This window comes from Siphateles boraxobius, unplaced genomic scaffold (genome assembly GCF_051911475.1).
Source record: "Siphateles boraxobius isolate OS27281-9 unplaced genomic scaffold, OSU_SipBor_1 20, whole genome shotgun sequence".
Classification (NCBI taxonomy): domain Eukaryota; kingdom Metazoa; phylum Chordata; class Actinopteri; order Cypriniformes; family Leuciscidae; genus Siphateles; species Siphateles boraxobius.
The window spans coordinates 3,326,890-3,341,737 of NW_027508811.1; the positions used below are offsets into that span (position 1 = coordinate 3,326,890).

Below are 14,848 nucleotides of genomic sequence, written 5' to 3' on the forward strand. Positions count from 1 at the left end.
CACTTCCATGGTGCTGTCAAGTACGACTTGCAGTCTGTGAGGAAAACTAAACGTTTTTGGCTATTTGAAAAGGGGGAGGAGCCATTCAATATGTCCCGCCTTAGCTTCCCGTTTCAGAGGAAATTATCACCGCATCATACAAAGCGGAGTGTTTCAAGGCACTTCAGTGGGCCTTTAAGATTAATGTTTTTTTTTCTCTCTTCATATTCTGTCCATCTGACCTTACATGTTAAAAAATGACAATATGCAGAAGTGTACATCAGTGCACTTGTTTTTTTGTTTGTTTGTTGTAATACAAGTTGAAATGATATTCTGCGGTGATCAATGATTAAGCAGACATGGACAGCTTCTGTTTTTACCTAAGCTCTATGCATGAAATTAGGACACTCACATTTACGTCTACATTTATTAATTTAGAAAATGTGTTTTATCCCAAGCAACTTTACTACACACAATATATAGAATATTTTGCTAAGTCGAAGTTTGTGGATGCTGTTGGAAGCGTAACCTGCTGAATAAAGCAAGCAGTGTATGCCATTATGAAAACATCCCTAAGTGGTTTCTTTAGGTGGCAGTATGAATTGTAACAAGTCAATTATCGTTCCATTTATAGATTTTAATCAGACAAATATCTATACACTTTGCTTAAAATAAAAGTAGTACTGTTAACCATCTAAATCATATGACTGGCACATTTAAAATATCGTGTGAATCATAAAATGCTACTTTTACAGGATTCATATGCTCAGTGTTAAGTGCAATTTCTGACTACATATTTACAATACAGTAATTTACTGCAAGAAGAATAAGAAGTTCCTTATAAAGGGAAACAAAAGCAATCTGCCTTTTGTGGTGACCCAGGGGGAAAAGTCTTAAATAGCAGAGTGTACAACAGAAACATCTGTACGGTGCAGTTTCACTGCATCCGTCAAGGAAATACGATCAGTCCTTTTAATGGCGCATCCTTCCGTGCAATCAGTTTTCCTTTGCCGCCGCTGCATGTGTGTCTGCATGCGTGCGCGTGCTGTGTGTGTGGAGCCGAGAGCGGTTCTGCGGGGTCAGCGCGGTTGGCAGGTGTGGAGGTTTCGGCTTTCTGCTCCAGGTTTCTCTCTCTGGCCTCGGCAGGACAGGCCGGAGCTGCAGTCGCAGCGCTGGAAGATCTCCAGACCGTGAGCCCCTTTCCTCCGGTGGCGCGTGCACACCTGTCCCTCCGTCAGCACGGGCTTACAGATCCGAGACCAGAAGTGTCGGGCGCAGCACAGCCCTTCCAAACAGTCCGAAGACCTCAGACACGTCTCGCCCTCACCACCTGACAAGATTATACATCACATCAGCATTCACCCCTCCAGAGTCATGTGATAGCAGCATGTAGAAGAGGTGGAGGTTTTAAAATCAGATCTAGTTGCAGAGACGAGACGAAAGCGAGTTTTGATATGAAGAGACAAGATGACATTAAAAAAGAGACAAGATAAGAAGAGACCAGTTTTCTCATCTCATCCGTTCTTTTCTGGTCTCTTCTCAACTCATTTTCTGAAATAAAATATGACAATATGATATGAAAAAAGGCCTTTTTAAGGCACATGACTGAGAATTTATTTCAGAGGCTATGATAAAAGATGAGGAGAGGCAAGGTGAAAAGAGAAAACAGTCTGAAAAGAGATGAGCTCAGATGAGAAAAGGAAAGACAAGACAAACAAAGATCCAACAAGATTAAAAAGTCAGATCAATAAAGGAGAATTTCATGAGAAGAGGAAAAATGAAAAGAAACTAAAAGAGAAGAGAAGAGAAGATGAGAATAAGAAGAGAGAGAGGTGATTAAATGAGTAGAAAAGAAACAGGAGAAGAGAGAGAGAGGAGACAGATGTGATACCTTTCAGTGGCTGCTGTTGTTTTGGTAGGATGGTGGTTCTTTTGGTATGTGTGAAGTTCTGCCCACGTGTTACAGTTATACTTTGCTCCTCCGCTTTGCCAACCGGTTGATCGGCGTCTACCGTGACGACAGCTAATGCATCCGCAGGTTGACACACACCTGAGAGAGAAACACGATATTGGGAAATGAGTCTTCATACAAACCATGAAACCATAAGACGCTATCTGGTTTGTTTGTACCGTTGATGCATCGGTTTCCAGCGCAGCACATCCCGTCACGAGCGCAGCGCTTTCTCCGCCTGCGGCACGAGAGACAAACTCCCCGAGAGCCGTTACAAAACTCACCCGGCCCGCACTCAGCATCAGCGGCGCAGTTCGGCGACTGTGGAAGAGCAAATCATATAATGATACACTTTATTTAAAGCGCTCCTTTAAAACCACACATTTGCCATACAACTCCAAAAGTTTTTTTATTTTAAATAATCTCAAAGTCTAAATGTAAACTGAGTCCAGTTAAATCCTCTGTGGTGCGTTTCAGCATCCTGTGAACACGTACCGCCGGAGCGTCGCTGTCTGCGGTGCCGGTCACGCGCGGGCTCGCGCTCACAGCGTCACTCGGACTGGATGCTGCGGGAAGATGCCTGATGGAGTTCCGTAACACAGGTCCGACTTGAGCATCTGCAGTGATTCCTCCCCAAACCGCGAGATAAACAGTCACAACGGTGAGTAGTGAGAGCATGTTCCTCGTGTTCTTCTCTGCCAGTATGTCACGCATAATGTCCAAACTCCGCAGCACTTCATGTGTCCAGGAGTTTTATACACGCGGGACTGTTTGTATATTCCCGCCCCTTTTAAATGACTGTACTATAAGTGCTTCTAACACGCTCTCCACCTCCTCCCTCATAGCCTGCGCAGACGCGCTGTGTAAACTCATGTCTGCGCAGGCGATCGGAATACTTCTGTCGAGAGGTGCGCAGCATCCCCGGATCATTAATATTAATGAGCCATGCAGACGCTGCTTACTACCGACCGATTGCGTAACCTAATGAATATTCAAAAGCCACGCCCTCGTCGTAATAGGGATTGGTGAAATTTTACTACGTCTTTCGCAATAGTTGTGCGTAATTACCGTCGCGCCCCCTCAGAAACAGACTGACAGCTTAAAGTGCTTAAAGTGGAATCTGAGGGATATCATTATACAGACAGTACCTGTCAACAGACCTCTGTTAACTACGGCTAGAGCCTTAACCATATCATTTTTCTGTCAGCACATAAAAATATTCATGTTAATGTTTCGCACGTTTATCTAACTTACGGCTATAAAAACAGATCTTCCTCTTCATTGAAACTAAGTGCATCTTATGTGGGTACAACCTATGGGGTTTAACTCAGTTCAGGATTCACTAAACTTACATGCAGTGCTTATTGTCTACATTAGTTCAGGACATATCACAGTTCAACTATTTTCATAACAATTATGTTAAATAATGTACATTTAAAGTAGGCCTATACCAGTTTGAATTGCAAGTGGAGAAGAAATCAAGAGGAAAACTTTTCATTGAAATAAATTGGAAGTGGAATAATTTAATACAGCATTAATAAAGACTCTTTATATTTGGCAACAAATCAGATTTTGGTGTCTCATACATTGTAGAAAACACATACAAATACTTTTTAGATCTATTCATTAATATTAAAGATACAAATCTATTTTTTTTCAGCAGTATGTTGATGTAATCGCTTCTTTTTTCGTCATTTATTAATTAGATATTACAGAGAACATAAACAGGAATATAAAAGTGTCACTTTATTCAGTTACATATTTTTCATAGTTTTAATAGAAATTACATTGACTTACATCGGTGTAAGATTATAACAGACTGATAGTGGTCTTCAAATGAATGTTTAGTATTGCTGCTGTTTTTCTGAAATTAAGTGGTGAACTGGTGCCCCCTACAGATCACAAGACTTCATTGAGGAAATCATTAAAAAATCTTGTAAGGGATTTAAAAATATATATTTAATAATATAGAAATGAGGTTCAGAGTTTTTAAAGAGGCTTCTCTGTATTTCAGCAGCATATGTTTAGTAGATGCACTCTGCATGTGACCTTACAGCAGGAATATGCATGGTACATGAATAAACAAGGCATGTGTATCACCAAAGGGGAAAAAAATTGAAATAAATAAAACCACAAAAAAAGTATTTTTGCCATGTTATTTTAATTTTTATGAAACAACTATTCTGCACTACATTGGAAAGCATAATACCAGACTTTTTACCTCCATTTCATTTAAGGAAAAATGCGGTTCCTGATTACTCAGATCCATCAGATCATCATAGAATCGACTGATCGATTGCTCCTGTCTGCCTTGCTGCTGGTTTGCGTAATGCATATGTTAGCTCCGTATAGCTTTCTGTTTTGAATCTCTATTTACTATCATTCCTTTTCTGTTTATATTGCTAAATGTAACTTACTCATCAACATATATTAGATAGTCTAATATTGCCTATCACATTAATCTGACATTGCTAGTTTTTATCTAAATCGTTATCACTAGCAGAACACGCTAGTATCTCGCTAGCCCGTTAACCTGCCATCTGTGCTTACAGTCTTTTTTTGTTTCTTTCACGCCTTTTACGAATCCATCGAACAACTGTGGAAAGTATAGGATCAGTCAAAAAACACAGCGAGTAATGTCTTCTCCTGTTATTGTCACTTGCACTTCGTGTCACATGTATAGCATAGCCTTCTCTGTCAGTACTGAGGGATTTACATGTGATAAATGCAGGGAGACAGTCAGGCTGACGGAGAAGATTTTCAGAACTAGAGACGCATCCAAACTTTGAGGATAGTAAGAGTGCAAGGGCTTTAGATACTGCTTTGGATGCGACTAGCTTAGTGAACTATGTACATTGTTCGGTTCCGGCTGTAAAGCCCGTGCAGAGACGCTATAGTCATGGGACAAAACACCAATCTTCAAATAGATTCTCCCCACTCAGTGAAACACCCACTGTGAATCCTGTTGAAAGTGCCCTAGTTCTTGGCGATTCTATTACAAAAAAGAGACACCAGCCACCATAGTCACATGTTTGCTGGGAGCCAGAGCGCCTGACATCAAAGCAAAGTTAAAAGTGCTGGCTAATGCAAAGCGTAAATTCTCTAAGATTATTATTCACGTCAGCACTATTGATGTTCGACTTCGCCAGTCGGAGATCACTAAAATTAACGTTAGAGGTGTGAGCTTGCAAGTATGATGTCAGGCACTGTCATTTGCTCTGGCCCCTTCCTGTTCGAAGGAGTGATGAGACACTTCGTAGGCTGTCCTCACTCAATGGCTGGTTGTCTAAGTGGTGTTCGCAAAAAAATATAGAATTCATAGACAATTGGAAAAGTTTTTGGGGCAAACCTGACCTGTTGAAAAGAGATGGTATTCATCCCTCCTGGGATGGTGCTGCTCTTCTCTCTAGTAACATGGCGCATAGTCTTAGAGCTCAAACGGTTATGAACCTGGGTGTGCTCTTTGATACCAATCTTTCATTTGAAAGTCACATGTCTAGTATCTGTAAAACCGCATTCTTCCATCTTAAAAATATATCTAAATTACATATGCTCTCAATGATAAATGTGGAACATTTAGTTAATGCGTTCATGACATCAAGGCAAGATTATTGTAATGCTCTACTGGGTGGTTGCCCTGCATTTTAAATAATCAATTAATCAATAAACTACAGCTGGTCCAAAATGCAGCCGCTAGAGTTCTTACTAGAACCAGGAAGTATGACCATATTAGCCCGGTTATGTCAACACTGCATTGGCTCCCTATTAAACATTGTAAATTGTGTTAAACAACTTACAAAGCACTAAATGGTTTAGCTCCGCAGTATTTGAGCGAGCTCTTAACGCATTCTAGTCGTTCACGTCTATTGCGATCTCAAAATTCGGGCAAGTTGATAATACCTAGAATATCTAAATCGCCTGCTGGCCGTAGATCCTTGTTCCTGTTTAGCACCAAAACTTTGGAACAGTCTTCCTAACATTGTCCGGGAAGCAGACACACTCTGTCAGTTCAAATCTAGACTTAAAACACATCTCTTTGACCTAGCATACACATAACACATTATCCAGGCCGTATCCGGATCTGATGAAGGACCTGCGCCTGGACACGATGACAACGCAGTCCTGTGTCAACTAGTCTCTCCACTGTGAAGGCCTCTTCCCTTTCCTTTACCTCTGTACAGATAAAACATTGTCAAAATAGTTCCGGTTCACATGGCTACTCAGAAGCGATACATAATTCTGCATTATACATTTTTAAGGCCAGACAAGTAATTTGTTTAGGTCAATTTATAAAGAAAGACTACACTGTATATTCAAACACGCATACCTATAGGCTAAACACGTAATACATGTGCACACCGTCAGCTTTTTCACAGGTTTGCGTTTATATATCTATCTATATATATATATATATATATATATATATTTTTTTTTTTTTATTATTTTTTTTTTAATTATTATTATTCAAGGCTTGCACCTTGGAACCTATTTCAAGGTTAGCGTTCTCCAGCCACCAGGCACTGTTGCTTTAATGTCCTATTATCACAGTAAAGCGCTATATAAATGAAGGTGACTTGACTTATTTAATCAAGATTTTTTCTGAACCAATAGTGATGTCCGTTTTGTGAGCGAAACTTTTGAGCTGATTCTTTTCAATTAACTGGTTCACAAATAACATTGAATGGTTCATTTGTGAATTCAATTGATCCAGAATATTAAACTTGGAGCAGTTAACAATTTAGTCAAGTGAACAAAACACATTTGATTTGGTCTTGTCCCGCTCAAAATCTGAGAGTAATATGATATTCTCAATCACGCATACTCCTAAAGTCTAAAGTCTGCTTTATTTGTTGCATTAGAAACCTATCTTTTACTGGAGTAATACTGTATTAGTGTTTCTCTACTTTAACTTAAGTACAGGGTTTGTGTACACTATCCACCATGGATATATATTTCATAATTAATTTATCTTGTCATTGTGTGATGTAGGCTAATGTTGTATTGTCTGGGCAGGAAATGTGTTCGTTGTCTTCACTTAATGCAATGTATTCCTATGAAAGGCGACCGAGCCAATCAAAATAAGTATGAGGTGGAGTGACGCGTGTGACCCCGCCCCATTCTGCAGGCTGCAGCCAGGTGTACTTGAGCCAAATAGAGTACGTATGATTGAGTATAAGCTTGAGCTTGCTGTGCCTGGTACTCTGCTGGTTTGTGTTCTCTTCTTTATGTCAGTCTTTTAGCGTGTCCCATCTCTGGCTTGTGTTAAAGAGATAGTTCACCTAAAAATTTAAATTCTGTCATCATTTATTTTATCACTCTCAAGTTGTTCCAAACCTGTATGAATTTCTTTCTTCTGCTGAACATAAAAGAATTTGAATAATATGGGTAACCAAACAGTTATTAGGCCCAATTGACATAGTATGGTGGAAAAAATGTTATGAAACTCAATGGGATCCATCAACTGTTTGGTTACTGACATTCTTCAAAAATTTGTGTTCAGAAAAAAGAAATTCCTACAGGTTTAGAACAACATTTTGTTGGGTGAACTATCCCTGTAATGTACTGTTTGCAGACTTTGCAATCATTTCCCAAAATGTTATTTATGTGGAAATATTACTATGCATTTTGTGTGCAAGTCCAGAATCGAGATCAGCAAAAATAAAACTAACCGGTTCAGATTTATGGCCGGTCGACTTGTGCATCTCTAATACCCTTGTGAGAAAACAGCAGATCACCATATCCTTTGGTCGTGCCACACAAACTGTTATTTAATCAAGGTAAATGTATCAGCTTTGAGGTCCTTTAGAGAGGACAAGGAAATGGAAATAAGTGAATCTCATGAAACATGACTACATGTTTTGATCATATTTCATTCCAAAAGAAAATAAATAATATTATAAAGCACTTGAGACATTTAAAATATTTGTCCCTCCCAAATTCTCATTAATATAATGTTAAGAAATTATGAAAAGTATTTAAACCATTTGTAGATCATAATGTGTTCTTCCTTTATTATCAGTATTTCTATCTTATGCAGTGCAATCTGTAATATTGTACAATATTGTATCTGTAATAAAAAACAGAAACAAGTTAATTGCTAATAATTAGAATTATAATGCATATCCATGCTTGGTTATGAAAAGAAACATTTAAAAATCTTAATGGTCTAAAGGAGGCTTTAATTTCTTAAATTCATTATTTTGATTTAGGGGTGACATATAACCTACTCATGTTTTTGACAGATTCACCTAAATAGTCTACTCATTTAGAAGACCTATATATCCAGAGTGACTTGCAGTATATCCTCAGTTATCAATCCAGAAACCTTTGGATTTCCAGGCCTGTGGCCTCATTTATAAAATGTTGAGTAGAAACCGTCCTACATTTGAGCCAGGGAAAAGTGTGTACACCTGCTTAGAACCTGACGTGCTACTAAGCACTTTTTCCACGTCAAAGACTGTTTTGTCTTATAAATCTGAACATTGGTGTGGATTTTAGGGTACGCACACTCTAAAGTTCAGGGACCTCATCTATTAAACGTACATACACAGATTTAATCTTAGTCACTACAATCATGCACCTCTAAAAGTGCAGACAGAATGAAGCAATAAGCGAATGAGCAGCCTGAAGTAGTGTTGTGTTGTTGAGAATGAATTGTTCTGTCACTGAGGGCATCATAGCACACCGCTTTACAGAACAGGTCACCCAAAAGTTAAAATATCATTTATTCACCCTCTCGTTACTTCAACTCATCTATGAAAAGGTGATTTGGGTGAACGAGGGTGAATAAATAGCACAGAATTTCTATATTTGGATCAAAATAATAAATTTAACAGAACAAAATTTCAGATGTATAAAAGACAGCTGAAGATCATGTGAGGATACAGGGAGTGTCTAAAACAGTCGCTTTATTGTGTAAAAAAAAAGGAGGAGACAGATGGACAGCAGCGAGCTGAAGGGATCGTATTCTGACATGCAGCATGAGGAGCGTAGCAGAATGCCATTGATTTAAGGCACTAATACTGTTCATGATCTGACACGGCTGAATCTCTGGACAAATGGGGATTCTCTTGTACCTGCAGTCGAATTAGTCAGGTTTAAGAAATGGCCATAAAAGGAAAACCGATCCCAGGTCCGTTCCTGTTTAAAATCTGGCCGTTCACAGTGGTCAGTACTTACCTCATCGTTATTATAAATCTGAGACAATAAATACAGTACACCATCAATGGAGCTATGAATTTGAGGCACATCATTTCATGGGATACAGTTTGAGAAAATATCATAACCTGTAATGGCCGACTGACACAACAATAAATTAACAGCAAAGAGAGGCGAGGAGATGCGTCTATAATGTCTGTGTGTTTGAAGAGGGTGAAACTGAGTCTTATGATTGACGTATTATGATACACATTAGCGATAAACCGATAAATGTGAGGAACGCCAGCGTATTGATATTATGCTGTTATGTACATGTGCTAAAAGGAATGAGTATTACTTAAAGAGCAACATTCATGTCTGACGGGACTCCTGCGACATACAGTGTGGTCTTCTTTAGAGTAGTCTGCGCACGGATTGATGAAGAGTTTACAGCCAATCAGGGAGAAGAACAAATCACTGAGGTCACAGCCTTTTCCCTAAATGGACTGTCTCCTCAGTTATCTCACAGTAAAGGTGGTTATTAAGGGTCAGAGGTGAACACGTACACAGACACGCTCACGCAAGACATTCACTTTTTGTCTCCGGGTCTTGACAGTCACTTCATTTCATGATGGAATAAAACCCATCTTCCTCTTCTCCCTCAGTCTATTTGGTAGGTCAGCATGTGTATCCCAGGCTGACGTTGTGTGTCTGTGTATGTGTGCAGGTGGCCTGTTTAGAAGTCTGTATCCCAGCCTGAATTATCATCAGGCGGTGGGTCTTCATTGTCCTCTGGGAAGCTGTCAAAGTTACTGGTGTCCGTGGATGATGTTAGCTGCATATGCACAAAAAATGAAAAAGAACCGGTTAGCTTGTGAGTTATACAGAACATAATAGAGTACAATTGCCTTTAGATCGTTTTGAAAAGTCTCATGCTCACCCAGGCTGGATTTATTTGATCAAAAATACATTAAAACAGCAATATTGTGAAACATTAATAACAAACTGTTTGATGTTAAAATATATTTAATGTTAAAGGGATTTTTTTTATTTTTTTACAGAGTTCAAATAATGAGTCAATACATCATTGAAAATGCCGCCCGGCATTACTATTCATATCCGTAATTAGATAACAGTTGCTATGGCAACTTTGACTTGTGTATGGTCTGGGAGTGGCAGAGGTTAGTTGTCGCAACGAGCGAGAAATGTAAGTCAGCTTGAGATCCTTTCCATCTAAACTGGTTATATCTCTTAAGCCTAGTGGTGAATGTTTAGATTCAGATGACACCATATTAATCTGCACAGTCCAATTAGTTAATGTTAGTTAATGCATTACCCAATATTAACCATCAATGAACAATACCTTTGCTACAGTATTTATTAACGTTAGTTTAACCAATTCTGGTAACAGATAGGTATACAATATTATAGTACTTACAAATCATTTGCAAACTATTAGTTTATAGTTAATTCATATTGTAGTCTCTACATTAATAGGCTATATACAAGCACTGAGTTCTTCATTCATTGTCACTGTAATTAACAAAATTATTAATGTTTAATTATTAGCTCATATGTAAATAGTTCAATGTTATTGATGCTTTAACAACTTCTTTGCTAATCTTCCACTTTAGATTAGGTCACGAAAAAGCGGAAAATGTCATTAAGTGCTTTTAACCAGCCTTTATTGGACATTAATTGCATTCATATTAAGTGTTCCTTTTAATGTTTACAAATACATTAAGCGTGCACACACACACACAACACACATTGGGTTTCCATGTTTTATGGGGACTATACATTTTGTACAGTATAAAAAAAATCATTACTCTATTCCCTTACCCTATCTGATGTATTTTAATGTGATCTCATGATGAGTATTTGTAAGTTTCTACCTCACAAATGTTTACTTATATTTGCATAGATTAAAAAAAATACAGTATTGACAGCATTGTTACTTATTATTTTTAACAGTGGTTATAGTGTGTGTGTGTGTGTGTGTGTGTGTGTGTGTGTGTGTGTGTGTGTGTGTGTGTGTGTGTGTGTGTGTGTGTGTGTGTGTGTGTGTGTGTGTGTGTGTGTGTGTGTGTGTGTGTGTGTGTGTGTGTTAAACCGGACGTGTGTGTGTGTGTTTCTGTCATGACACCTCTCTGAGTGTTTGGCATGGTAACAGATATGACTATGTTAATATGTTTGGTCTTGGCAGAATACATCTGCTACGCTGCTGTTGGTTATTGCTGCTACTGCCAATACATACACATGCTGCTGCTGTACTATATAGCATACATGAATTACCCCCCAACAGAGCAGGGGACACTGATATTTGAACAATACAAGCCAAGTGTATGTCATAGAAAATCCCCCATCATGCAGAAGGCAAAGGAGAACACTGATGACATCATAGACAGCGGGAGATCTAATAAGCTCCATTCACACCAATGCACGGATCTCTTTTGAAATACAGGTCCTTCTCAAAAAATTTGCATATTGTGATAAAGTTCCTTATTTTCCATAATGTAATGATAAAAATTAAACTTTCATATATTTTAGATTCATTGCACACCAACTGAAATATTTCAGGTCTTTTATTGTTTTAATACTGATGATTTTGGCATACAGCTCATGAACACCCAACATTCCTATCTCAAAAACTTAGCATATTTCATCCGACCAATAAAATAAGTGTTTTTAATACAAAAAAAGTCAACCTTCAAATAATTATGTTCAGTTATGCACTCAATACTTGGTCGGGACTCCTTTTGCAGAAATGACTGCTTCAATGCGGCGTGGCATGGAGGCAATCAGCCTGTGGCACTGCTGAGGTGTTATGGAGGCCCAGGATGCTTCGATAGCGGCCTTAAGCTCATCCAGAGTGTTGGGTCTTGCGTCTCTCATCTTTCTCTTCACAATATCCCACAGATTCTCTATGGGGTTCAGGTCAGGAGAGTTGGCAGGCCAATTGAGCACAGTAATACCATGGTCAGTAAACCATTTACGTGTGGTTTTGGCACTGTGAGCAGGTGCCAGGTCGTGCTGAAAAATGAAATCTTCATCTCCATAAAGCTTTTCAGCAGATGGAAGCATGAAGTGCTCCCAAATCTCCTGATAGCTAGCTGCATTGACCCTGCCCTGATAAAATACAGTGGACCAACACCAGCAGCTGACATGACACCCCAGACCATCACTGACTGTGGGTACTTTACACTGGACTTCAGGCATTTTGGCATTTCCTTCTCCCCAGTCTTCCTCCAGACTCTGGCACCTTGATTTCCGAATGACATGCAAAATTTGCTTTCATCTGAAAAAAGTACTTTGGACCACTGAGCAACAGTCCAGTGCTGCTTCTCTGTAGCCCAGGTCAGGCGCTTCTGCCGCTGTTTCTGGTTCAAAAGTGGCTTGGGGAATGTGGCACCTGTAGCCCATTTCCTGCACACGCCTGTGCACGGTGGCTCTGGATGTTTCTACTCCAGACTCAGTCCACTGCTTCCGCAGGTCCCCCAAGGTCTGGAATCGGTCCTTCTCCACAATCTTCCTCAGGGTCCGGTCACCTCTTCTCGTTGTGCAGCGTTTTTTGCCACACTTTTTCCTTCCCACAGACTTCCCACTGAGGTGCCTTGATACAGCACTCTGGGAACAGCCTATTTGTTCAGAAATTTCTTTCTGTGTCTTACATCTTGAGGGTGTCAATGATGGCCTTCTGGACAGCAGTCAGGTCGGCAGTCTTACCCATGATTGCGGTTTTGAGTAATGAAACAGGCTGGGAGTTTTTAAAAGCCTCAGGAATCTTTTGCAGGTGTTTAGAGTTAATTAGTTGATTCAGATGATTAGGTTAATAGCTCGTTTAGAGATCCTTTTAATGATATGCAAATTTTTTGAGATAGGAATTTTGGGTGTTCATGAGCTGTATGCCAAAATCATCAGTATTAAAACAATAAAAGACCTGAAATATTTCAGTTGGTGTGCAATGAATCTAAAATATATGAAAGTTAAATTTTTATCATTACATTATGGAAAATAATGAACTTTATCACAATATGCTAATTTTTTGAGAAGGACCTGTATAAGACGTGGTTTGTTCTGTCTGTTTAATCAAAAAACTGACTGTTTACACATTAATTTGGCGTCATAAAACCATTTTAAGATTAAGTACATTTAACCACGCAGTCGCACACACACAGCCCGCATGCGCGCGGCGTGAGTATTTTGAAATTGAAAGCATCCTTCTGTCTCATCCTTCTGTCGAGTTTCATTTTTTAAAATTTATAAGCCCACTGCATTCTAAACGACATAAATAGTCCCTTCGTAGAGCATTTGTGAGGAAAAAAACGGCGAGCGTGACTGCGCACTACAAGGGTAACATCAAGAAAAGCGTGCGTTTCATGCAATGAAGCCCACAAATGTCCTTGTAATTCTCTTCATCCTTTCCTAACTTTATGAAAGGTTCGAGTGGTGATTTGTGAAGAATTGGAAACAATCATCATCATTCAGGTGTGTTTTAAAAACTAAGCTCAGAATCAATCCAGAATCGTTGGAGAGAGAATATTTTAATGAAAGTCTTCATGTGAGTCGTTTAATGAAATTTTTCATTTGAAGGGCACGAGTCTAGTATCTGTAAAACCGCATTGTTCCATCTTAAAAATATATCTAAATTACGTCATATGCTCTCAGTGACAAATGCGGAACAGTTCATGCGTTAATGACATCAAGGCTTGATTATTGTAATATTATGGGTGGTTGCCCTGCACGCTTAATAAACTACCTCTAGGTGGTCCAAAACGCAGCAGCTCGAGTTCTTACCAGAACCAGAAAGTATGACCATACTAGCCTGGTTCTGTCAACACTGCATTGGCTCCCTATTAAACATTGTATAAATTTTTAAATATTGCTGGTTACTTACAAAGCACTAAATGGTTTAGCTCCGCAGTACTTGAGCGAGCTCTAACTCAAAATTCCGGCCAGTTGATAATACCTAGAATATCTAAATCGACTGCTGGCGGTAGATCCTTTTCCTATTTGAACGTAAACTTTGGAACAGTCTTCCTAACATTGTCCGGGAAGCAGACACAGTCTGTCAGTTCAAATCTAGACTAAAAACACGTCTCTTTGGCTTAGCATCCACATAACACATTATATACTCCTATAATTCAATGTTAGGCTGCATAGATTAGGTCAGCCGGAACCGGGGAACACTTCCCATAAATCCTGATATACTTGTTACATTAGTCTCTGTTTATCCCGAGGTTACATTAGTCTCTGTTTATCCCGAGGTTTACCGCAGTCCGCCGTATCCGGATCTGATGAAGGACCTGCGCCTGGACACGATGACAATGCAGTCCTGAATTGTCAACTAGTCTCTCCACTGTGAAGGCCTCCTTCCCTTTCCTTTACCTCTGTACAGATAAAACATTGTCGAGATAATAACGGTTCACATGGCTAGGCGGAAGCGATAAAAAATTCTGTATTATAAATTTCTCAAGGCTTGTACCTTGAAACCTATTTCATGGTTTACGTTCTCGAGCCACCAGGCACTGTTTTGTGCAAATGAGCGGCCAGATTGCATTAAGGGTTTTCTGTTAGAACGGTGTGGTGTAAGCGGCCCCTAAGTCAATAACTAAAGATCTTTGCAATGGAAGTGAATCAATCAAAACTAACTTTAGCTGGACAATAGCTGTATTCTAGAGCTGCTGTAAAGCCAAAACAATCTCTGTTACTTTAATTATGGGCCAAGCACCGAAGGTGCGGAGGCACCTATTGTATCTGTTCTGGTTATTATTATTATTC

General features: G+C 39.3%; 2 protein-coding genes across 4 annotated transcripts in view; both read right to left on the minus strand.

Moving 5' to 3' along the window:
- Positions 1 to 595: 595 nt before the first annotated feature.
- dkk1a (dickkopf WNT signaling pathway inhibitor 1a) lies at positions 596 to 2,772 on the minus strand. Its single transcript, XM_077236331.1, has 4 exons — positions 2,426 to 2,772; positions 2,110 to 2,251; positions 1,871 to 2,029; positions 596 to 1,309 (listed from the first exon to the last, which is right to left on the minus strand). The coding sequence occupies exons 1-4, from the start codon at positions 2,642 to 2,644 to the stop codon at positions 1,059 to 1,061; spliced, it is 771 nt and encodes a 256-aa protein (XP_077092446.1). The 5' UTR covers positions 2,645 to 2,772; the 3' UTR covers positions 596 to 1,058.
- A 6,049-nt stretch (positions 2,773 to 8,821) lies between these two features.
- The window catches only part of prkg1a (protein kinase cGMP-dependent 1a), a 110,748-nt gene continuing 104,721 nt past the window's right edge, over positions 8,822 to 14,848 (minus strand). For all 3 annotated transcript variants that reach the window (XM_077236389.1, XM_077236390.1, XM_077236388.1), the window contains exon 18: positions 8,822 to 9,902. In XM_077236389.1, the coding sequence (XP_077092504.1) occupies positions 9,804 to 9,902 (99 nt within the window). In that variant the 3' untranslated portion in view covers positions 8,822 to 9,803. The remainder of the gene's footprint in view (positions 9,903 to 14,848) is intronic.